This window comes from Nilaparvata lugens, chromosome 8 (assembly GCF_014356525.2).
Source record: "Nilaparvata lugens isolate BPH chromosome 8, ASM1435652v1, whole genome shotgun sequence".
Classification (NCBI taxonomy): domain Eukaryota; kingdom Metazoa; phylum Arthropoda; class Insecta; order Hemiptera; family Delphacidae; genus Nilaparvata; species Nilaparvata lugens.
In genome coordinates this window covers 2,069,064-2,095,496 of record NC_052511.1, presented here as the reverse complement: position 1 = coordinate 2,095,496, position 26,433 = coordinate 2,069,064, and the positions used below count along the sequence as shown (strand labels likewise).

Sequence of the window (26,433 nt, the reverse complement as noted above, 5' to 3'; positions counted from 1 at the left end):
TTTTGTGTTTTGAATATTTATAAATAATATCAAATGAATGATGAATTGATAGCTAAAGTAATTGAACAACTAAATATAGAGTTTGGTAGTGATGTTGAGAATTTGAGTAAGGCTGAAGAAGTATACAGTAGACTACAGGATGATAAAGAAAAATAGAAAACACGGTAAGTTAGGCTAGAGTTACTTGTGTTTGTTTATTGTACTAAAAACTATTTCAATACCTAACTTTTGTTGAAAATTTCCAGTTACTTTCCTCAAAATAGCTATTGTAAAAACGTATTTTGACAGATTCAATTTACATGGAATCATTCAAATTGGATTTTGTCTAATTTTAGTTGTAGGTTAGCTTGTCATGAGTTTTAGCCTACACTATAATAGGGTACCCGGTTTCACAAAAGTCCGTTAAAGTTTAATCATGATTAAATGCCACAAGAACTAATCAGAGAAGCCTTCTTTTCAAAAAAGCTTCTCTTATTAGTTCTTGTGACTTAATTTGATCCTAGTACGAATTTAACATGTCTTTGTGCAACCGGGTCTCTAGTTTCTTGGTGTCCAGGCCCTTAGCCGTAATTAAGGCTCGTATTACGTAAGGTCAATATTCTCACAAGCTACTGGGTCAATTCAATTCAATTTTCTTTCCATCCATGACCAGTCTTTACACTGGATAGATTTCGTCAAAAGAAATTAAGCGAATTTAAGAATAGGTTGCCAAGTGGTCAACGCAAATCACAGAGCAATAAAGTTAGTTTTTATCATGCTCATTACAGAAGGGTTGCCAGATTCAGGTTCCTCACCAGGGTTACCAGCCCGGCTACCGTACCATTAGTTTCCCAGCGTGCTTTAAACTTTGCCGCTAATAGTTGCTCTCACTGGAAATTGAGACTGGTATCTTTATTTAATAAGAGCCTTATCAATGAGCCTTACATTATTAATAAGGTAAGGTATAACAATAACATAAATAAAATGACGCCTTCTAGCGGAGCAATAACCACGAGAACCAATAAAAGAAGCGGAATAGACCATTCATCAGCAGTTAATCTCTGTTAAATTTAATAGTTATCAAATACAAGAACTGGGCGTTGCCGTACTAAATAGTCCTCACGTTTGTTGAATCGTCATTTACATTGTCCATCTACATTGGTAGGTTATCTATATTTTAAAATTTCGTATTCAAATAATGTGTATAAAAATGATCTACTAATTTTCAGCTTTCTTCAGTGAGCAGCGAAGTACCATCACAAGTTACAGCCGTCATCAAAGACGTTGAAAATGTCTGTAAGAATATTGAAAACTACAACAACGAGTATCAAACTCTTGAATCCAATTTCAACAGTACCAAACTTGAAGTTGAAGACATGGTAGCAAACTTACAGAAATATGTTAGCAAGATAGATGAGCTTGAACGACTGAAACTCTACTTGAAAAACATCCAGGCTATTGAAATTATCAAGTGAGTTTGTAACCTTTATTGATTATCAATAATTTACTTTTGCAATACCTTGGTTACAGTAAATCCTTCTTACTAGTATCACTAATTACTTTAATAATTAAAGTCAAGTTCATGTGGTAATCATAGCTTATTAGAGGGGTGAAAATGTTAATTTACAATATTCTGCTTCTTAGAACATAGATGCAGTCCAGCAAAATTCTCATTGAAAGGTACATTTTTGTAAACTTCTCATGATAATCCATCTCTGTGTTATCTATAACAGTTTTATATAATTGATGCTTAATGACAATCTTAAAAGTACGTCGTCAATAAATGATTCGTCAAGATAAGGACAAAGACCATATAGGCCTTTTTTCAATAGTTTTCAGACGAGTCGGCAGGGCAGAAAGCTCTCCGATTGGCTGATTGGGATGACATTCAGGAATAGCCTATGATAATCACACCAATTGGAGACCTTCTTGCCCTGTCGAAAACTTCGTCTGAAAACTTGTTAAAAAACGCCTAATATGGTCACATGTGGTCCCCAAGAATGATTGATTAAAATGAAACAAATAGTATTGTACCACAGAGATTGTACGGTACTTACTTATTTATATGTCATCTTAGTAATACTCAATGGTTTTTATTTGTTTGTCATACTTACTCAATTGCAGCTGCTTTCCATGCATTAAATCAAGCTGGTAAACAGCTGTTTGCAGAGTAATAAAACATGTGATTTTCATTACAGCTTACTATACTGTAAAGAGATCATATGTTCTCTTTACAGTCGAGTATGTTAGGACTCTACTGAGTCCTTATAATATCTGAGTGCCGCTTGCACAACAGCCGGTTAATATTAACCGTGATTAATTTCACGAGAACCAATCAGAGAAGCCGTCTTTTCAGAAACGCCTTCTCTGATTGGTTCTCGTGAGATTAATCACGGTTAAAATTTAACCGGCTGTTGTGCAACCGGGCCTGAGTAATTAAAATACTAACTCAAATAGTGAAGAACTCATTTAAGGAGTTTCAAGCTATAAGATCTGAAATCTTATAATTTAGGCCTTTATTATTTTATTCGAGCTCGAAGAATCTGTCTGTTATGAACTAGGCGCTAGGGCTAGGTCATGTTTATAGAATGCAGTAGCTCGAGCAGCAGCAGGTACTGGTTTCTGTTTCTCAGCAATATTATTCTTTCTCAGATAAGTATGACAAAAAATATTGTACGTAACTTGTACGGTAACGTATTTACCGCATTCGTATGATAATTCTGCCCTCAACTACTACGTTTCGGGCAGAAACAATCATACTTATGCGGTAAATTATTGTTACCGGACGTGTTACTTAAAGTATTATTGTATGTTTATTTTTGCTCCTGGTTTCAAATAATTTATTTTTTGACAAGTGAATTGGCATACGATACAATGGCCCATATGAATAAAACCAGAGCAAATGCTCATGAGCAAGAGCATAGAGCATAAGGTTTTGCTCATGAGCAAAAGGTAGAAGCAAAAGCATTTGCTCATTTTTATATGAGTAAGCTTTACCTTATACTCTTACCTTATGCTCCTGAACTCTGGAGCAAATGCTCATGTATTTTGAAGTTTTTTTATCAGCTGATTCGCTTTTGTAGCCTTAATTTGTTTTTATAGCTCACGGAAGCGCTAAATATGCAAGTAGGAGGCACCGCTTGTGTTTGCGTCGTCTGCTCTGTTCTCTATTTATGAATAGAGTTTTAGGTTAGTTGAGTTTAGAATTTTGAAATAATAGCATGAAAAAATGTCATCTCTATAATAATCTTCAGCATATTCTTATAATATCAATAGCCTTCTTCTAATCGTCTACACTCTCATCTTCTTAAATGCCTATTTCCTACTTTGTGATGGCTATCTTTATATCAAGTAGCTATCTTTTGTATTTATTCTTTTGTAGGGATAATGGTGATATATATCATGGTTGATTTAAAAAGAGTTTTATAGTTCTCAACTATTGGTTGTTATCGTGTCTGGTATATAGTTTCCTCTTCCTCGTACGAATTAGTTGAGCCATTTTACTATGAGCAAGGTGATAAGCTGCTATAGACTACACTCACCTTTTTTGAAGCATTCGCTTCAAAAGTTAAGCAAATGCTCTAGTTTATTCATACAATTTTGAGCGAAAGCTTTTACTTTTGAGCAGATGCTCAAACTATTTTTTTTTTTTTTGATGAGCATGAGCAAAACCTTTTGCTCACGTTTATTCATAGAAAATGAAGCAAATTCTCCATATTTTAGAAGTATAAGCAAATGCTCAACTTCATTCATATGGGCCCATGATTCACACTTACCGATTGTCGGCCGACATCTAACGTCAGGACACCAAGAATGTCCTCCGATGGGCAGATTCTCATCAACAGTCATCTCTCCGGGAATCAGAGGACATTCTAGGTGTCGTGTCGGTGAGATATCGGTAAGTATGAAAACAGCCAATGTTGTACGTGAACATAAAATGTGAGCACCCCCATAGACCTTCTCTAAACTAGTTATTTAGGATTATCCTTAAAGCTGAATTCGCACACAACAGTGAAAAAGTCTCGGTTAACAGTGAAAATATAAATCCTATAAGTGAAAGTAGAATCCAAGTGAAAGAATCCAAGAAACAAGTGAAAGTTAAATCCTAATTGAATTATTTCCACTCAGCCCGGCAGAGTGAATATGAATAATACCATTAAAACTTATGGGAATTATATTGTCACTGTTACTGTTGTTTGCGAATTCAGCTTAAATCGTTGCTTAAGAAAAATGTTTGTTTTATATTGCTTTAAGGTTTGTTTTTTATTTTACAGTCAAGAACTAGACGATTCTCTGAATGAAGAGGATGACGATCAAGCTCTATTGGAATTTGTACGTCTTTGTAAGCTGTGTTCACGACTTCACAAATCAAAATGCACTCACCTCGTCTCGTTTATCAGAGAAACCGTACATTATTGGCACAATCGACTCAAGGACAAATACTCTAAGTAAGTTCACAGCTACTATAGTAAGGTCCACGTTATAATGGCGGTGGATAAAGATAGAGGAATAGCGATGCCGATTCTATGCATTAATTAATTATATTTCTACACTTAAAAAACATAATTGGCATCGTTGCGGACCTAGAAAAGGATAGTACCACCGGCTTTGTCGAATAATAGACAAGGATAGCAAAACCAAAGTTGATCAAATACTGTCATTATAACGTGGGCCTCACTATAGATTTTCATCCATCTTCTATAATATTATAAGGAAGGAATTTGCTTAGACATTGGATGATAGGAGACACGAATGATACACGCATAATCACTTCTGAACAAAGCACGGGTACGGGTGCCTGTCAGTTTGTAATTAATGGAACATAAATTTGTTGAAATAATAAATGAGAACCTCTCAAATGTTATCCTTGTAGTAGGACTCATTTCACTGTATGTTTAGTGATAAAATATAGGGTGATTGCTGGGAAACGCATGTTTTTGACTTACGTAGTATACAAGGAATTTCGATTGGCGGCGGCGGGAAGTCCTTATTTTTTTGAAGATAACGATGGCAGAACAGTCACAGTGAATGCACAACGGTACCTGGATATGTTGGAGAATATTTCTTGCCAGAGCTGCGCCGTCAACGTATAGAGTATGTATGGTACGTAATGTATGGTTCCAACAAGACGGGGAAACAGCACATACGGCTCGCATTAGTATGGAATTCCTTCGGCAAACATTCCCTACAAGAGTGATCTCGCGTTTTGGTGATGTCTCTTGGCCTTCTCGCTCACCGGATCTAACAATTCCAGATTTCTTTCTGTGGAGATTTTTGAAAGCTAGAGTGTACATAAACAAACCACGAACAATACAGGAGCTTAAAGAAGCTATTCGCCAGGAAATCAACGGCATTCCTAGAGACATGTTAGCAAAATCCGTAGCAAGTTTTAAAGAACGCCTTCAACAATGTATCCAAGCAGCAGACGACCACCGTAGAGATGTAATTTTCAAATAATAAATTGTAAGTAATTTATTTTGAAATTGCATATTGTGTACACTGTATTTTCACTAATAAATGCATTTTTTTACTCTGATTTGCAACAGTTCTCGTTATTTGAAAAACATGCGTTTCCGATAATTACCCTGTATTTATTCAGTTTTTACTTTGTTTTGCAGACAATTCGAAGAAGTTCTGAAGTCGATCAGTTGGCCAATGGTGGGAAGCAATATTTTGGCACCAGTTATCAACTCGGCCGATAAACTGCAACCTATCGCCAAATATCTCCTGAAAATTGAACTGCCGTATCCTTTACAATATTTATTTATTTATTTATTCCATTGTCATTACAGATCATAATTATAATAAATATAATATGATTGGGAGAAGACAACAGGCATAGCCCAAAACTGTCTTCTCCCAAATTTTTACAAATACAAGTTTCAAAAAAGAATAAGGTTAAAATTCACTTTCACTCCCAAATTTTTACAAATACAAGTTTCAAAAAAGAATAAGGTTGAAATTTCACTTTCACTTCAAAAGTCCAATTTCCACTTCAAAACTAAAGACTAAACTAAAAATTTTGAATTTTGATATTTAAAAACTGATTATATTACTAGAATTATGCTATAAAATTCAGTCAAGTATTGCAACCTGTTCAAGGGATAGTTTGTAATTTAAATAGGCTACACTACCTTATTATGTTTCAAGAATTTGTTGTTCGCTTGTTTATTTTCAATTAATTTGATTGTTGGGCCAAAAATGAAGAATACAGTTTATTACAGCTCTCAATGACAGAGCGTTGTCGGCCGACATGAGAGGGAGCAATGTTTTCAAGGACATAATATCTGTCAGCCGATTGCTGTTGCCAAACCCTCGGTAAGTGTTAAAGTTGTTTCATTTTAAACCATGTTATTTCGCCCCCCAACGACAGTGGGCTAAAATGTCGCCGACAATCGATAGGTGTAAAAACGGCTATTCCTTGAGATGGCTATGCTATTACATAATATTATGATCCGTATAGGAGATCAAGAAATAAAGATTGTAGACAGTTTCAAATATCTAGGTGAAATCATAACCTACAATCTCAATGAGAATCGAACGTGGGACAGTAGACTGAATAAGTTGAGAAGAGCACAGTATGCTACAAAGACACTTACAACAAGAATCACTATCAATAGCCACAAAATTGAAGCATTACAAGACAGTCACTCAACCGGTAATAACTTACGCAAGTGAAACCATCTTTAAAACTACAATACCATCACAATAGACAAATTACTAAAATCGAAAGAAGAATCATCAGAACCTGTATTAACAAGAACTATCAAGTAGATGGACACTGGAGATTAGCTTCCAACGAACTGTTTACAAAGAATATTTCTTGCCAGAGCTGCGCCGTCAACGTATAGAGTATGTATGGTACGTAATGTATGGTTCCAACAAGACGGGGAACAGCACATACGGCTCGCATTAGTATGGAATTCCTTCGGCAAACATTCCCTACAAGAGTGATCTCGCGTTTTGGTGATGTCTCTTGGCCTTCTCGCTCACCGGATCTAACAATTCCAGATTTCTTTCTGTGGAGATTTTTGAAAGCTAGAGTGTACATAAACAAACCACGAACAATACAGGAGCTTAAAGAAGCTATTCGCCAGGAAATCAACGGCATTCCTAGAGACATGTTAGCAAAATCCGTAGCAAGTTTTAAAGAACGCCTTCAACAATGTATCCAAGCAGCAGACGACCACCGTAGAGATGTAATTTTCAAATAATAAATTGTAAGTAATTTATTTTGAAATTGCATATTGTGTACACTGTATTTTCACTAATAAATGCATTTTTTTACTCTGATTTGCAACAGTTCTCGTTATTTGAAAAACATGCGTTTCCCGATAATTACCCTGTATTTATTCAGTTTTTACTTTGTTTTGCAGACAATTCGAAGAAGTTCTGAAGTCGATCAGTTGGCCAATGGTGGGAAGCAATATTTTGGCACCAGTTATCAACTCGGCCGATAAACTGCAACCTATCGCCAAATATCTCCTGAAAATTGAACTGCCGTATCCTTTACAATATTTATTTATTTATTCCATTGTCATTACAGATCATAGTTATAATAAATATAATATGATTGGGAGAAGACAACAGGCATAGCCCAAAACTGTCTTTTCCCAAATTTTTACAAATACAAGTTTCAAAAAAGAATAAGGTTAAAATTCCACTTTCACTCCCAAATTTTTACAAATACAAGTTTCAAAAAAGAATAAGGTTGAAATTTCACTTTCACTTCAAAAGTCCAATTTCCACTTCAAAACTAAAGACTAAACTAAAAATTTTGAATTTTGATATTTAAAAACTAATTATATTACTAGAAATTATGCTATAAAAGTTCAGTCAAGTATTGCAACCTGTTCAAGGGATAGTTTGTAATTTAAATAGGCTACACTACCTCATTATGTTTCAGGAATTTGTTGTTCGCTTGTTTCTTTTTTTTTTAATTTGTTTGTTGGGCCAAAAATGAAGAATACAGTTTATTACAAGCTCTCAATGACAGAGCGTTGTCGGCCGACATGAGAGGGAGCAATGTTTTCAAGGACATAATATCTGTCGGCCGATTGCTGTTGCCAAAACCTTCAGTAAGTGTTAAAGTTGTTTCATTTTAAACCATGTTATTTCGCCCCCCAACGACAGTGGGCTAAAATGTCGGCCGACAATCGATAGGTGTAAAAACGGCTATTCCTTGAGATGGTTATGCTATTACATAATATATTATGATCCGTATAGGAGATCAAGAAATAAAGATTGTAGACAGTTTCAAATATCTAGGTGAAATCATAACCTACAATCTCAATGAGAATCGAACGTGGGACAGTAGACTGAATAAGTTGAGAAGAGCACAGTATGCTACAAAGAACACTTACAACAAGAATCACTATCAATAGCCACAAAATTGAAGCATTACAAGACAGTCACTCAACCGGTAATAACTTACGCAAGTGAAACCATCTTTAAAACTACAATACCATCACAATAGACAAATTACTAAAATCGAAAGAAGAATCATCAGAACCTGTATTAACAAGAACTATCAAGTAGATGGACACTGGAGATTAGCTTCCAACGAAACTGTTTACAAAGAAATTGAACCTGTCACAAGTACAATAAAAAAAGCGAATATCTTTCTTCGGTCACCTGATTAGAGCTCGGAGGACAGACTAAGCAGAAGAATTATTGAAAAGTTGTGAAAAAGTAAAACAAATATAAAATGGATTGACGAACTCAAGGAGGATATGAGAGAGTTGAATATAACATTCGAAGATTTGAAGAACAAGTCGGACAACATCAGAATCCTGAAGGACAAACAAACCAGACTGCAGATCAAAGTCAGACACAGAGTGGGAAGAGTGATTTCGGACGAGGAAAGGAAATTAATTTCTGAACGAATGAAGAAATATTGGGCTGAGAGAGGACGGAGTAAAGGTGGAAGATACTGACTACAGTGGTCCAATGAAGGCCATAAAATTATAATATAATAATATATATTATACTTGATTAATGCGGCATCCACATGTTGGCCCAATGAAGGGCCTATTCCTTGAGATGGCTATACTATTACATAATATACTTGATTAATGCGGCATCCACATGTTGGCCCAATGAAGGGCCTATTCCTTGAGATGGCTATACTATTACATAATATACTTGATTAATGCGGCATCCACATGTTGGCCCAATGAAGGGCCTATTCCTTGAGATGGCTATGCTATTACATAATATACTTGATTAATGCGGCATCCACATGTTGGCCCAATGAAGGGCCTATTCCTTGAGATGGCTATACTATTACATAATATACTTGATTAATGCGGCATCCACATGTTGGCCCAATGAAGGGCTATTCCTTGAGATGGCTATGCTATTACATAATATACTTAATAATGCGGCATCCACATGTTGGCCCAATGAAGGGCCTATTCCTTGAGATGGCTATGCTATTACATAATATACTTGATTAATGCGGCATCCACATTTTGGCCCAATGAAGGCCAATGTCGACCAGCGTCAGTGTGTGGATGGGTGGTTTGCCAACGCTGGCTACCGCTGGTCTTCATTGAGCATTGGTCTCATTGCAGGTTGGGCCAACATGTGGACCCTAGTGAGACCCAATGGCAGTGGTTAATAAGTGGTTAATGGTTATAATGGCAGTGTTTGATAAGCAATGGTATTGCTATCCTTGTCTATCATTCATAAAGTGGATAGCGCTACCTCTTTCTTGCTTTTCTCTGTTGCCAGATCGTTTTTTAACAATGTAGAATTAATAATTAACAATATTTCAACTTCATCATGAAAATCCATTATGCAATTATTGAAAATATATTTCTTGATTAATAAAATATAGCCTAATTGATTATTTTAAACAAGAATGGACAGTTAATATTACTATATCGGGACCGAGCTTCGCTCTGCAGTACAAAAGCATAAACAATTTATTACGAAAGAATAAATTATAATAATTTATTAATATTCATAGTTAATTCAAACTTGTTCTATCTAATCACAGTGAACTGAGATTAATTCCCAGAGGAATGCAAAATTTCCCTCACAAGGCCCGTTGCCCAAAATCTGGTTAAATTTTAATCCTGATCAATTTCATGTGAACCAAATCAGAGAAGACCATTTCAAAAAGATGGTTCTACTGGAATCAATCAGGATTAAAAATAACCCAGCTTTTTTGCAACCGGTACTGATTGAATGATTACAAAAGTTCAACAGCTGAGTCATAATTTTGACTCAGTCCCACACACATGAACTCGCTCACTCACTTCCATCATCAACAGACGACGAAATAATTATTATCAGCTGTTTTTCCAAAGATGAAAAATAATTATCCTTTTATTGTCCTTCAGCGAGTTTTCCCAGGGATGAGACCTAGTGTAATCAAATTTTTATATTCCAAACCTACTATGTTCTGAATTTTGTTGTGAGAATCGACAGAGCCGTTTTCGAGATCCGGTGAAATACAAACATATAAACAGAAATTGCTCGTTTAATAGTATAGGATCAATAAACCTGTATCAACTACCGTCTATAGAAGGCATTGACAAGACAGAGGATCAACAACGTTGTTCTCCCATCTTTCTCCACTGCCATTAGAACGTGGACCTCACTATATGCATACGATGGATATGTTATTGCATGTGTTACTTACTTAAGATAGCTATGGTATTACATGTATCTATTACATTTCAACACTAAGATTATTCCTTGACTTGCACACTTGATACAGTGACGAACTGCAACAGAAACCAGTGGTGCGGTCATCGGTGCTGGTGACTTGCGGTGTTCCACTTCCTCTGCCCATCACTCTGCTGGTGCGGCCTCTCAGGAAGCGGTTTGTCTACCATTTCTGCGGCAGCAAACAAACAAACCGGCTCGACAAACCTGAATGGTTCTTCACACAAGTAAGTCATTCATTCTAGTTTTCACATGATGCGGTTCTTCAAACCTAAATTGTTTTTGACACAAATTAGTCATTCATTCTAGTTTTTACGTGATGCGGTTGTTCAAACCTGAATGGTTTTTCATAGTATGTACCTATAGTGATGCCACGTTATAACGTTTACCCATTGGCTGTACGTGGCCATCTAAATTCCTTGTCTTATAACTTCATAAGTTTATTTGTGACTTTATTGCTGTTTTTAACAAGTTTTTGCCAATTTCTTTTGTTTTTCTCTCAGTTCTAACGTGGATAAGAGATCACGAGCAATTTGTAAGCCAATGGATACAACCGGTATTCAATGAACTTGGAATGACTGTAGATGCTAGGGTAAGTTATTTTATCAATGCTACCATCAATCAATTTTTTCTTCATTTGTTTGTTCTGTATAAAAATCTATTATTAATTTATAATTTGAAAAAGTATTAAAGTAAAGCATCACATTATACCTATTTTTTCCTATTAATATTTTTCTTATTATTATCAATAATATTATAACTATTTTTTCCTTTTTTTTAATCTCAATATTGTGTTGTACAAATATGTAAAGGAGACAGATTTGGGGTGACCCCCGTTGTCTCCATTTATGAATGAATAAATAAATTACTACTTCATATATTATAATCAATATACAATATCTATCGTGTAATATGTAATATCACATCCACTTCTAATAATAGGTGGCTTCATTAATATCAAGTAATTAAGAATATCGCTAATACCACATATTATAAAATAGAATCTCGAACGGACGTTATTTTCTTATGTGATATGTTTATGTCTTGTAAATACTTTTATTACAATTTAATCTCTTATGCTATTATCATATAACATTAGTATCTCATATATGAAGACTTTTATAATTATATGAAAAAATACTAAAACCCTCAAAATCTCTAATAGACTTCCATATTTAGGCCCGGTTTCAAGGACACATAGTGCCAGTTTAAACGGATTCTCAGTTTAAACTTGATACAATCCATATCAAGTATCGTTTGTTATAATGTGTTTCATTTTGAGATTACACCAACAGCTGCTTCAATTCATATTATTAATTATTATTAAACGAAAATCCAAATTAAATGCTGTACTTCACCCCGAAGACTTCTGCTACTGCAAATATTGACAACAGGGTAAACAGCTAGATGGAAATTCGATGAGCGGTACTATTCAAAAATTATTTGTCAGCCCGGGAATCGAACCCAGTACCTCCTAATTGCCGGTCAGGAATGCTTACCCTTACACCAAACTGACAATCTCTGGATAGCAGCGCTTATTTTATACGAAGCCATAGCGGCCAGCCAGTCTACAGATGGAAATTACTGAGATACTGCAATTATTCAAATGCTAATGAATTAATATTTATTATTAAACGAAAATCCAAATTAAATGCTGTACTTTTTTCCATCTAGCTGTTTACCCTGTTGTCAATATTTGCAGTAGCAGAAGTCATCAGGGTGAAGTACAGCATTTAATTTGGATTTTCGTTAATAATAAATATTAATTCATTAGCATTTGAATAATTGCAATATCTCAGTAGAGAGATATCTAGATCTAGAGATATAGAGATAGAGATCTAGAGATATAGATCTAGATCAAGATCTAGAGATCTAGATATATAGATCTAGAGATATCCATCTCTAGGCTGCTTCAATTCAGTTTAAGCTTTCACAGTGCAAAATGGTCCTTATGAGATCTGATTGACTATTAACCTATATACTTATAAAGAGTTCTAGAAACCGAGCCATACTGATATTATATCGTGTAGTTTCATTATCTTTGTATCAATTTACAATATTTCTACTAATTTTAATTCTCGTTTTAAAGGTGGAGTTCATCAGAGGACTAGTGCAGCTTACTCTGGAGAAACTAGACTCAGATCTGCCGTCGCTCCAGTACGATGATGCCCTGTTCTCGCACGCTGTCGACGAAACGCTCGGATTGACAAAGAGCTCAAGGAGTCGTTCAGTTATCCCGAGGGTCTGCTTCTGCCGTCACCATTCTCACACAGCGCAGATATCCTACGTTGGACGCATCTCGAGAAAAAGTGTTAGTATTCATTTGATTTTGTAGTTCAGTTTGAATAGTATATTTCACACGTAGGGCCGAAAATGAGACTTTTCCGGCTCGAAATCGGTTTTCAAGTCCGAGGCCGTAGGCCGAGGACTAGAAAAGATTGAGAGCCGGAAAAACATTTTTGCCCATGGTGAGAACGTTATTTTTCGCCACACAGAAAAATAAACAATATAAATATGAAATAATTGTTTATTAGGCACTTTCAAAAGCAAAACAGGAAGGTCATAGCTCTAGCAAATCTGAGGTAATCTGAATATTAGGAAATTGTCCAAGTATTTTTATTTTTTATTCTGATTTGTCTAAATAACCTAAAAGATTATGTTCAATTATGTAAGAGGTTGAGTTTATACTTTTTATTCTTCCAAATGACAAGATGATATTATTATAAATGATTGATTCTTGAATAATAAACACAAATAATGAAGTTTTTTGATCAGCTGTTTTAGCACACTTGAAATTTGGCCAATCTGAATGTCAACGTCAACAATGCTTGTTGTCATCGACTTCGGAAGTTTAGGTTAGAAGTTCTATCCTACTCTGAAAATCGAATTTGAATAGTTTATAATATATATCTTATCTGTATTTTATTCCATCCAAAAAAATGATAGTATCTTATTGCAGAATACTTATTCAATTCTAGAAGCATAAACTGATTCCGTTTCATAAACCATTTTGTAAACACGTTCACATCAAATCAGAATAAGCTGACTTCAGGTTATTTTACGCCCTAGGCCGTAAAACTTTTACCGGCCTGGTCAGAAAACAATCATTTTCGGCCTCCATATGACGCACGAAAACCAGCTCATTACATCCAAGTGGGGCGAAAAAATATATAATATAGAATAGAAAATAGAAAAATAGACCTTCTCCCGTTAGATAAATATAAAATAGAAAAACAGACCTTCTGCAGTCACCATTCTCACACAAGAACTAATATTTCTGTGGTGAGGTCCACGTTATAATGACAGTGTACAATTGACAATACTGTTGCTGTCCTTTTATATCATACAACAAAACAGATAGCGCTATCTCTCTCTAGCTTTGCAATGTTGTCAGTTTGCCAGAATATTTTATTTTTACTTTTGACAGTGACTGTACAAAAGTAGACTAACAATACTCTCAGCCGCCATTTTTTTTCTTCATTTTATCAAAATACTTTTGTATACAAGTCGTATAATTGATTTAAATCTATTTTTGAAACAATGAAATTATTATTAGATCAAATTTAATGGGATGAATTGAGTAACAGCTGTGTACACTCATGGTAAAATGGAGAGACTTGGCAACGTTTTCTCCTATATTTCTTCACTGCCATTATAACGTGGACTTACTATACGTGGACGCATCTCGAGATAAAAGTGTCAGAATTTTATCATATTCATTAAATAGCAATAGGAAACAAGAAGTACAGTAATGTTAATGTTAAACAACAGACCAACCTTTTACAGCTACCTCCAACCTTCTACCTTAATTTTGCTTCCATTTTGCATTTGAATGTAATATTATGATTTACCAATTTTTTTAGAGTACACTTGGAATAATCATAGTTCTTAAGCTTATGTAAAGGTATAGATAGATATAGCGGCTTATGTAGCTGTTGGGATACTCGTCTCTTGGTCTCTTGTGATACAACTGATAAATAACTGCTATATTGACTTTAAAATACAAGTTGATTTCTTTGACAAAATATTATTCAAGTAAGAATATAACTGCTTTAATTAAATTTAGAAGTATTTCTAAATTTGAAGTCTGTGTTTTTTGTTTGTTTTGGATTGTAAATTGTAGTGTAACTCAGAAATTTGAAACTGACTTTTTATAACCAGCTACATTTGGACTGTTGTACAAAATCATATAAAATCATGATTGTGCAAAAATTAAATGCCGCCGATTTTTTGAACCGTAAAAATTGTTGCAAGGAAATGCCTCAACGCATCCCAGCAATGGCGACTCTTTTCTGCAGTGACGAGGCTCATTTTCATCTGTGTGGAGCTGTCAACAAACAAAACTTCCGGTACTGGGCAGCAAATAACCCTCGACAACTTCATGAAAGACCACTTAATTCACCAAAAGTGACAGTTTGGTGTGCCGTTTCTCAATTTGGAGTGATAGGGCCATACTTCTTCGAAGATGACAACATCACCGTCACTGTCACCTCCGAGCGTTATGTCACAATGTTACAAACGTTTCTTCTGCAACCAAATTGGAAGAACTTGCTGAGGAACAAGACTTGGGGGAAATATGGTTTCAGCAGGATGGGGCTACAGCCCACATAGCGCGCATTTCAATGGATTTGTTGAGAAATGTTCCCAGGGCGACTTATCTCTGAGGGGACGTGAAGTGGCCGGCACGCTCACCCGATTCGAGTGTCTGTGACTTTTTCCTGTGGGGCTACCTCAAAGAAAAGGTTTTCAAACATCGCCCACACACTTTGGAAGAGCTTAAGGAGAAAATCAGGGAGGAGATTCAGGCCTTACCAGTGGCAATATGCCAAAATGCGTTTGAAAATTTCAAAAATAGGCTACATCAGTGTATAGCTGCTGATGGCCGCCATTTAACCGATATAATTTTCAAAAACTAATACTAAAAACTATTTTCGAGCTGAATTCAATAAACCAAACCATTTTTTTCTAAGTTTTTCCGTTATTATTTAAACCTTTAAAACTTTCCTCCCTTCAAACTCGTCAGTCGGCTCTGCCCCACCTGTATTTATTAGAATTGGAGACGTTTTGGGCGTCAGCATGTAGTACAAATATTGTTGTAAAATTTAAGTAATGAACTAATCAATTTGTTTTTATTAAAATAGTTGCCGAGAGAAATGGACGCTATGTTGAATTCGGAGACGGCGTGGCAACCATTCAGTGGGACAGAGGAGGATCTCCTCAAAGTGACGGAGATAGGAGAAGCTTTCTTGACCCTACTTAGCACAGTCACTGATCGATACCAAAACTTACCTCAGCCTGGACATAGGTATGTATAGGAGTGGCCGTAGTCGAGTGATTAACGCTGGCTTTATAATTCGGAGACCCAGGTTCGAGACCCGCCCCGGCAAGATTTTTTCTCGAACCACTTCCATGTTTCCGATGGCACTAGATCTTCAAATTCATGGCCATATTAATTTATTCTATCAAACACTTACAATATGGAAAGAAAAACAAGGGCAAGATTTTTTCTCGACAAGACAATACCATGATCAGACAAGCTTAGTCATAATACTTCACATTGTTGCTTATGACGCAACTCACACTGATTAGTCATTGCAATTAGACAGTCTTCATAAGCAACTATGTGATGTATTGTGACTAACGTGACTAGTATTTCTTGACTAACCGGTGCACGCCCAGCCTAAAGGTACGTCAGTCGTTGGTATCTATTTAGTCACCTCGCCAACGAAAATTGATCAACTATTTTGTGTGGAAATCTGTACGGTACGGTGTACCGTATGTTTATGTTTATGTACCCCATGATGTTTATTATAATTTTTGTTTTCTTAATAGTGAATACTCATTTGATTTAATTGATATCTTTCTTCTACTTGAGTAGTTTATCTAATTTCTTTTCTTAAATTTTATATTCTAGTCCTAGATAAGTTTACCTTCCTCACCACCCTCCTTCCTTCACATCCTCTTCTTACTTCCCAACTTCCCTTGCATGCAAACATTTTTTTCCCCTTCCTCTCATCAAATTTGTTAATTTTATTTCTTTGTAATGAATATTCTATGATTACTATGTATACTTATATAGGCACCTACTGAAAAACCTTCGGGTATGGTGGGACCTCCAATGTAAATAGTTTGTCCATAAAACTTGATTGATGATAAATGATGATTGTAAATAGAGGTGGTCACTAGCAAAATTTCAAATAAGTACATATCTTTGACCAGTATCTAGTGATTACTAATTATATGACTTACTATCACCATAGAGAAAAAATAGCATAAGTAGATATCCCATGAATAGGGCGTTTATGTCGCAACATTTACTGTGTTATCTCAAACCGATAGTTAATAATAATAAATATAATAATAAATTGGACTTTATTTCTGCGTTAAAAAACAAAAATACAGAACATGTGAAAATTAAAAGTAATAGAAACTAAGCATGCGTATTATCATTCTGCTCCACTATAGAAATACAATGAGAAAAAAAACAAAACAAAGAAGCAAAAAAACAAAAACAAAAAACAATACAGTTAATGCTTACTCTACTAGAGCTACACTGCGAACGAAAAATACATCAAAAAGACTACCTACTAGAGATACAATAAAATAACAGTGGACAGCAATTCAAGATAGAGATTCACAAGTTACAAAGATTATAATACATATACAACATGCAGAAATAAGTCATTACTGTATGCAAATGACCTTAAGAGAAAGTCACGTCCGCATACAGGAGCACCGGACAAAACAAGCGTTAAATTAAACTGTTAGTTCTATGAAAAATAGAAACCAAATACATATACATATCACATATATATGTAGATATATATATACCACACACATATTTCTCCATAGTAATAGTTGATAGATTTTATATGGACATCATTAGATATAATTATCGTATGAGCGTGATATATGTACATCATTTTTGTAATAGTCCATGTGTTATTATATAATGTTGTTTTGCAAGAGGACAGTTTCTGTACATACAATTGCACGAAAGTTAGATACATTAGGCAGTGACAGAGTACATGGCTTCCAATCCTTCTGTGCTAATTGAAAGAAGCCATTTTTTCAGATGCAATTCATTTTTATTATTTATTGTGGCAGTTGAAAAGGGTTTTCATTGAGGAAGGTAACTGATTGAAAATTTTGGTGCTAGAAAAGAAAGGTTTTTTAAATAAAGGCTGTTTGGCCTGACACCCGTAATTAAATAGTTCATTAATTCTTTCCCGTGAAGCTGTGTGACAATGGTAGTCTCTCATATTGTGCCGTTCATACACTCTCACCCCAACAAAACAGTAAAAATCGACAATCAACTTGAGATAACAGTAAAAAGTTGCGACATAAACGCCCTATACCATGGGATATCTACTTACGCTATTGTTTCTCTATGCTATCACTGAGACAGGGTATGGTATCGGTTGCAGGTTACAATTCTTGGATCTGCAACTGGAGCTGATTGATGATCTGCGTGTTCGGCTGATCCAGTTGCTGCACTCGGAACGCAGCAATCCGTTCGACTCCAATCTGACCGCCATCTTGAACACGGCCTTCTACATTATGACCGCCCTCGAAGAATGGGGTACCACTCCTGTCAGTATTCTCATACAAGACATGATCAATTAGTCATTTTTAACTTCATTTTTGACTAGCAGGTAACCCGTGCTTCGCAAGGGTCAAATTAAAACTTGACAAACTAAAATCTTGACCTACTGGAATATACTATACTAATATATTATATTTTTTATCTCTTTCTGTATAGGGCTACTTGTATATAATATATTAAATATAAAGAAAATAAAAATCTCAGTACCCTTTTTTTGAAATATTTTATCACTACATATTTCGGACATTTATGCCATTTTCAAGTGATATGAAATAAAAAAAAAACTGATAAATATTTCAAAAAAAGGGTACTGAGATTTTTATTTTCTTTATATTTATATATTATATTACATTTTTGGAACTACTTCAATCACTGCTACATATCTACTTTAGAAGGCGGTGGTAACAAACATTGCAACCAAATCTGCTGTCCTATTATTTCTACTGAATTAATAACGTAAGTCTTACTATAGAGTTTGAATTAAATTTGATGGAATGAACACATGAATCTATAACTTCCTATTTCGATGTTTTAAACAACGACATGCAGTAAATTATCCATGTAAATAACAATTATTTTCATTACACACACATAGATTCTTTGCCGTTATTATAAATTATATTAGACTAGCCGTCAGCTCGCTTCGCTCGCCATATCCGTCTAGCCAGGGGGCTCCGCCCCTAGATCCCCGACTGGATCGTCCAGGGATGAGATCAGCAGGCTCGCTTCGCTCGCCTGCATTTTTCATTTGAGCATTTTTATTATATGTTAGGACAATCCAGTCTGGGGTCCAGACTAAACGTCTGGCTAAACGGATATGGCGAGCGAAGCGAGCCTGACGGCTAGTAATATATATTCCTAGGATTGAAGTAGCAGTGCCCAATCAATTTTTCCGCGATAAATGCATTAATTCTTCAACTTGGTGCCAACTAACAAGTCAACTCAACTTAATGCCAACCTGACAAAATTATTAATTTAGTTGCCAGTTAACACTGTTTCGAAGAGGTACTCTATCTAGATATAGTTCTATAGTAACATATGATATGGAAATTTCAATCATAATTGAGAGATTGGGAGAAGAAGAATATACATACTAAAAGACGAACTTGAAACCCTTAAAAACAACTCTTAGAGTTAAAATATTGCCAAAAGATTTCTTAGTGCGCCTCTAAAGGGCCAAATGAAATACCTACCAAATTTGAACGTTTTTGGTCCGTAGATTTTTAGTTCTGCGAGTGAGTGAGTGAGTCAGTCAGTCAGTCAGTGAGTGAGTGCCATTTCGCTTTTATATATATAATAGATTAAGCAGATGATGGATTACGAAACCATCAGATACGGTACAGAATTAAGATAGAATATCTATCTAGAAAGATAGGGTTAAGATACAGAAAAGATAGCATACGAAGACATACCATGGTATAGGGCGTTATTGTTCCAAATTTCACTGTTAACTCAAACCAATAGTCCTAGTAGTTCTTGTTCTTGAAGCTGTGTGACACTGGTAGTCACTCATACTGTGCCGTTCTCACACTCTCACCCGGCCAAATTAGTAATAGTTGACAGTAATCGGCTTGAGTTAACAAAAAATCGAATTGAAATTCATCTTCTTATGCTAATTTTTCTCTATGCTATTATGCTACTTTTCTCTATCAGCTATTATTTTATTCATCCAGCACATCATAATATTAGTTTACACACTCACTGATTTTTGGACGTACGATTTTTTGCCGTCCTTATAAATTCTAATGGATTAACGAACTTGACAAACTTCATCTGTTTAATCTAATAGAACTTATAAGAACTGCAAAAAATCTGGTGTAGCGCACTCACAAACTTTCCTTGCCGTTATGAAAATTGATCACCTGACGCTAGTGTTCCCGCGCATCAAGTCTACTTATAAACAAAGATCTGAGCCAGCTGGTGACAGGACAATAACGCTGGAGACATACGTGGTCTGCTATCTCTTCATAGTGAATCATTTAATAGAATCAACAGTGCCAACAGTTTGCAATTGAAATAATAGCATTTTCTCGAATTTTGAGCTTATTTTCAATTTTAGGTGAAAATGTTACTGAACATTAATTGTAGAGATTTTCATGCTCAATCTACTCCTTGATTTTTTTTTGTTTCAATTGCATCTGAAGCCTGATAGTTGGGAATCTATCTGCATTGATGGGGTGGAGCTCCTGAAATTTACAGATATGGGACAGTGGCAGTTGATAGAGCTATCGATGACTATTCTAAGTATCGTTAATCAAAATCGTTGGAGCCGTTCCCGAGAAAATCACGAAAAACCTGTTTTGACAACATTTTCGCCATTTTAGCCGCCATCTTGAATTGCATTTAATCGAATTGTTCGTGTCGGATCCTTATATTGTAAGGACCTTAAGTTCCAAATTTCAAGTCATTCCGTTAATTGGGAGATGAGATATCGTGTACACAGACGCACATACATCATATACACACACACACACCACACACACTACGACCAATATCAAAAATCACTTTTTTGGACTCAGGGGACCTTGAAACGTATAGAAATTTAGAAATTGGGGTTCTTTAATTTTTTTCGGAAAGCAATACTCTCCTTACCTATGGTAATAGGGCAAGGAAAGTAGAAATCGTTCGTCCCAAAATCAATGTGTGTGTAACTGGCTTTACACAAGCATACAACGTCGTCTGCATTTGAACGTCGTCAAGTTAAAAATAAAATTCACTAAATTGATCGTCAATACAATCATCTTCTATAGGCTATGTTTAGTCATTGTACATTGTAAGTTCTACATGTATATCTTGTTTATACTTTCCCAATCATATTTATATTCAATTCAATTCAATTTATTTCACCAAAACACAAAAACTGTACAAAGATGTGACAATCAGAAAAAAAAAATTATTATTCAAAATATCTATATCATCTATCTGTAAAATACGGCTGGAGGTGAAGAACTACTGGCATAAGTGAAACACTTGTTCGCCAGTAGAAGTAGAGACTTACCGTAACTGTTTCTAAATCTAAGCTAATAATTAAAATGGAATCTTTTTATTCAAACAATGGTAATGTTTGTAGTGGTTGTAATGGTTTGTAATGGTTATAGTTTTAATAAGATCTGTAATAGCATTTACAAATAATTTCGTGAATAATTATTTCAATGAATTTTGTTGACAGCATTTCCTGATGTTGCAACACTACAAATGCCAGCTGGAAACAGTTGGAAAGACAGACCTGACTAAAGTGCAGATCGCTGCCATGCAACACGGATCGGTGTTCGAGGGGAGCATCCAGCTGCTGAATCGGATTGTGGATGACCTTTTGGATACAGTTTGCGAAGCAGTCATGCTTGAAACGAAGGCTAGAAGTCGTGGCTACAGGCGAGATCGGTATGTCACTTTATTATTGATTGAGTACTTTATTCGTGTAGATTACAATATACGTATACTGGCTTATACTTTTAACGTGCGTAAAAAATTACGCGCCGCAAACACAAGCTAATTGATTGAGTACTTTATTCATGAGTAAATTACAATATACGTATACTGGCTTATACTTTTAACGGCGTAAAAAATTACGCGCCGCAAACACAAGCTAATTGATTGAGTAATTTATTCATGAGAAATTACAATATAGTATACTGGCTTATACTTTTAACGTGCGTAAAAAATTACGCGCCGCAAAAACAAGCTAATTGATGAGTAAATTTTTCATGAGTAAATTACAATATACGTTGTAGGCTTATACTTTTAACGTGCGTAAAAAAATACGCGCGCGCAAACACAAGCTAATTGATTGAGTACTTTATTCATGAAGATTACAATATACGTATACTGGCTTATACTTTTAACGTGCGTAAAAAATTACGCGCCGCAAACACAAGCTAATGATTGAGTACTTTATTCATGAAGATTACAATATACGTATACGGCTTATATTTTAACGTGCGTAAAAAAATACGCGCCGCAAACACAAGCTAATGATTGAGTATTATTCATGAAGATTACAATATACGTATACTGGCTTATACTTTTAACGTGCGTAAAAAAATACGCGCCGCAAACACAAGCTAATTGATTGAGTACTTTATTCATGAGTAAATTACAATATACGTATACTGGCTTATACTTTTAACGTGCGTAAAAAATTACGCGCCGCAAACACAAGCTATTGATTGAGTACTTTATTCATGAAGATTACAATATACGTATACTGGCTTATACTTTTAACGTGCGTAAAAAAATACGCGCCGCAAACACAAGCTAATGATGAGTACTTTATTCATGAGTAAATTACAATATACGTATACGGCTTATACTTTTAACGTGCGTAAAAAAATACGCGCCGCAAACACAAGCTAATTGATTGAGTACTTTATTCATGAGTAATTACAATATACGTATACTGGCTATACTTTTAACGTGCGTAAAAAAATACGCGCCGCAAACACAAGCTAATTGATTGAGTACTTTATTCATGAGTAAATTACAATATACGTATACTGGCTATATATTTTAACGTGCGTAAAAAATTACGCGCCGCAAACACAAGCTAATTGATGGTACTTTATTCATGAAGATTACAATATAGTATACTGGCTTATACTTTTAACGTGCGTAAAAAAATACGCGCCGCAAACACAAGCTAATTGATTGAGTACTTTATTCATGAAGATTACAATATACGTATACTGGCTTATACTTTTAACGTGCGTAAAAAATTACGCGCCGCAAACACAAGCTAATTGATTGAGTACTTATTCATGAAGATTACAATATACGTATACTGGCTTATACTTTTAACGTGCGTAAAAAAATACGCGCCGCAAACACAAGCTAATTGATTGAGTACTTTATTCATGAAGATTACAATATACGTATACTGGCTTATACTTTTAACGTGCGTAAAAAATTACGCGCCGCAAACACAAGCTAATTGATTGAGTACTTATTCATGAAGATTACAATATACGTATACTGGCTTATACTTTTAACGTGCGTAAAAAAATACGCGCCGCAAACACAAGCTAATTGATTGAGTACTTTATTCATGAAGATTACAATATACGTATACTGGCTTATACTTTTAACGTGCGTAAAAAATTACGCGCCGCAAACACAAGCTAATTGATTGGTACTTTATTCATGAGATTACAATATACGTATACTGGCTTAGACTTTTAACGTGCGTAAAAAAATACGCGCCGCAAACACAAGCTAATTGATTGAGTACTTTATTCATGAGTAAATTACAATATACGTATACGGCTTATACTTTTACGTGCGTAAAAAATTACGCGCCGCAAACACAAGCTAATTGATTGAGTACTTTATTCATGAAGATTACAATATACGTATACTGGCTTATACTTTTAACGTGCGTAAAAAAATACGCGCCGCAAACACAAGCTAATTGATTGAGTACTTTATTCATGAGTAAATTACAATTACGTATATGGCTTATACTTTTAACGTGCGTAAAAAATTACGCGCCGCTAACACAAGCTAATTGATTGAGTACTTTATTCATGTAGATTACAATAAACGTATACTGGCTTATACACTTAACGTGCGTACAAAATACGCGCCGCAAAACAAGCTAATTGATTGAGTACTTTATTCATGAAGATTACAATATACGTATACTGGCTTATACTTTTAACGTGCGTAAAAAAATACGCGCCGCAAACACAAGCTAATTGATTGATTGAGTACTTTATTCATGTAGATTACAATATACGTATACTGGCTTATATACTTAACGTGCGTACAAAATTACGCGCCGCAAACACAAGCTAATGATTGAGTACTTTATCATGTTGATTACAATAAACGTATACTGGCTTATACACTTAACGTGCGTACAAAATTACGCGCCGCAAACACAAGCTAATTGATTGAGTACTTTATTCATGAAGATTACAATATAGTATACTGGCTTTACACTTAACGTGCGTACAAAATTACGCGCCGCAAACACAAGCTAATTGATTGAGTACTTTATTCTGTTGATTACAATAAACGTATACTGGCTTATATACTTAACGTGCGTACAAAATTACGCGCCGCAAACACAAGCTAATTGATTGAGTACTTATTCATGTAGATTACAATAAACGTATACTGCTTATACACTTACGTGCGTACAAAATTACGCGCCGCAAACACAAGCTAATTGATTGAGTACTTTATTCATGAAGATTACAATATACGTATACTGGCTTATACTTTTAACGTGCGTAAAAAAATACGCGCCGCAAACACAAGCTAATTGATTGATTGAGTACTTTATTCATGTAGATTACAATATACGTATACTGGCTTATACTTAACGTGCGTACAAAATACGCGCCGCAAACACAAGCTAATTGATTGAGTACTTTATTCATGTTGATTACAATAAACGTATACTGGCTTATACACTTAACGTGCGTACAAAATTACGCGCCGCAAACACAAGCTAATTGATTGAGTACTTATTCATGTAGATTACAATAACGTATACTGGCTTATACTTTTAACGTGCGTAAAAAAATACGCGCCGCAAACACAAGCTAATTGATTGAGTTACTTTTCATGAGTAAATTACAATATACGTATACTGGCTTATACTTTTAACGTGCGTAAAAATTACGCGCCGCAAACACAAGCTAATTGATTGAGTACTCTATTCATGTAGATTACAATATACGTATACTGGCTTAGACTTTTAACGTGCGTACAAAATTACGCGCCGCAAACACAAGCTATTTACTTTTCATCAGCTGATATAATGTGTATTTCTACAGAAACGGTAGAGCTGGGTTTTCGTTTGTGCGTAAATGCCGTCGTCGACCACGACAGGGTGAGGATCTCAGATTGAGTAGATTTCAATTTATCTACATAACCTAAAAGATTATGTTCAATTATGTTTTAATGGGGGAGGTTAAGTTCATACCTTATTATACTTTTAAATGGCAATATTGTGATATTATTAGAAATGTTTCGATTCTTGAATAATAAACACAAATAATGAAAAGTATTTGATCAGCTGTTTTAGCCTCTTGAAATTTGGACACTATGAATGTCAACAATGCTTGTCGTCGTCAACTACGGAAGTTACGCACAAACGAAAATGCACCTTAAGTTTCACTTTTTGTGTAGTTGAGAAGTGATATTGTAGTAATTATTCATATTGAATGAAAAAGACTAAGAAATTGTCAAAAAACCACTGATTTATTGATAATTAGAAAGACCGGTTTCGTTATTACACCATTGTCAATCTCTGATAAACTAAAACTAAATACAAGAGCAGCAGAATTTATACTAGTAGGCGAGAACTGCTATTGGTCGAGGGCATGAACGCCTGCCATTGGCCTAGCTAGACCGTCTCCTCCCCCTCAACGGTGTGACAAAAAATGGCTAAAGCAGAATCACAAGCAGCCATGATAATAACATTTACTTTTAGTACAAGATAAGAACCAAGAAAACAAGTGTGAAAGATAATAAAACAAATATGTAAATGGAAAAACTATTGACCAATGTATGCTTACAATTTTATGAAAACTAAATTCGTAGTGTTGTATTGGTTGAAATGAATCTGGTCATTCAATCTATACTGGGAATTTTCCTAATTACTCTTGTTTTTCTAAAGCCCTAGATATTCAAAGATCTGCCTGTTATTATTAAATGCAGAAACTCAACATTCTCCTAACTGTGAACTTGTGATTATTTGTTATCAAATGTTCTGCAAAGTTAGATTCCCCATTTTGTTTATTCCAATCTCTGATGTGTTCTTGGGTATTGAAATATGGGCTTAAGTACACTCAACATAACATTTTCCATTTTCGACCGAATCAACATATGATGCATGAATTGGACGAGACGAAAAGAATGAAGTGTAGTACGATGAAATTGAGCACTGTGTCAAAAGTTTAAGTGTTTGAAATTTTGATCCTTGAGGTATCCTTGAGTGCGCTCTTCACTAGGAAATACTGAAATGAAGTGCATCTAACGAGTGATTCTCATAGAACTCATCATGAACTTACGTCATTGTGCGAAATATCAATATGGGACAATGTATGTGGTGATGATGATGCTTGAAGCTGAAAATGAGGGTTTTTTCACAATACAAGGAGCATTGTTCAGTTGTCAGGTGTACCTGGAAATCTTTATAAGATAGAGCGTTCTACTGATCTCAG

The 26,433-nt window shown here is 35.1% G+C and overlaps 1 protein-coding gene across 1 annotated transcript; it reads left to right on the top strand.

Moving 5' to 3' along the window:
- On the top strand, positions 1-26,204 carry LOC120352800 (RAD50-interacting protein 1-like). The gene is made up of 11 exons (XM_039435049.1): positions 1-164; positions 1,209-1,450; positions 4,254-4,427; positions 5,598-5,723; positions 10,709-10,882; positions 11,158-11,248; positions 12,746-12,967; positions 15,798-15,961; positions 18,084-18,249; positions 21,432-21,643; positions 26,195-26,204. The coding sequence occupies exons 2-11, from the start codon at positions 1,356-1,358 to the stop codon at positions 26,202-26,204; spliced, it is 1,434 nt and encodes a 477-aa protein (XP_039290983.1). The 5' UTR covers positions 1-164; positions 1,209-1,355.
- The last annotated feature ends 229 nt before the right edge of the window (positions 26,205-26,433 follow it).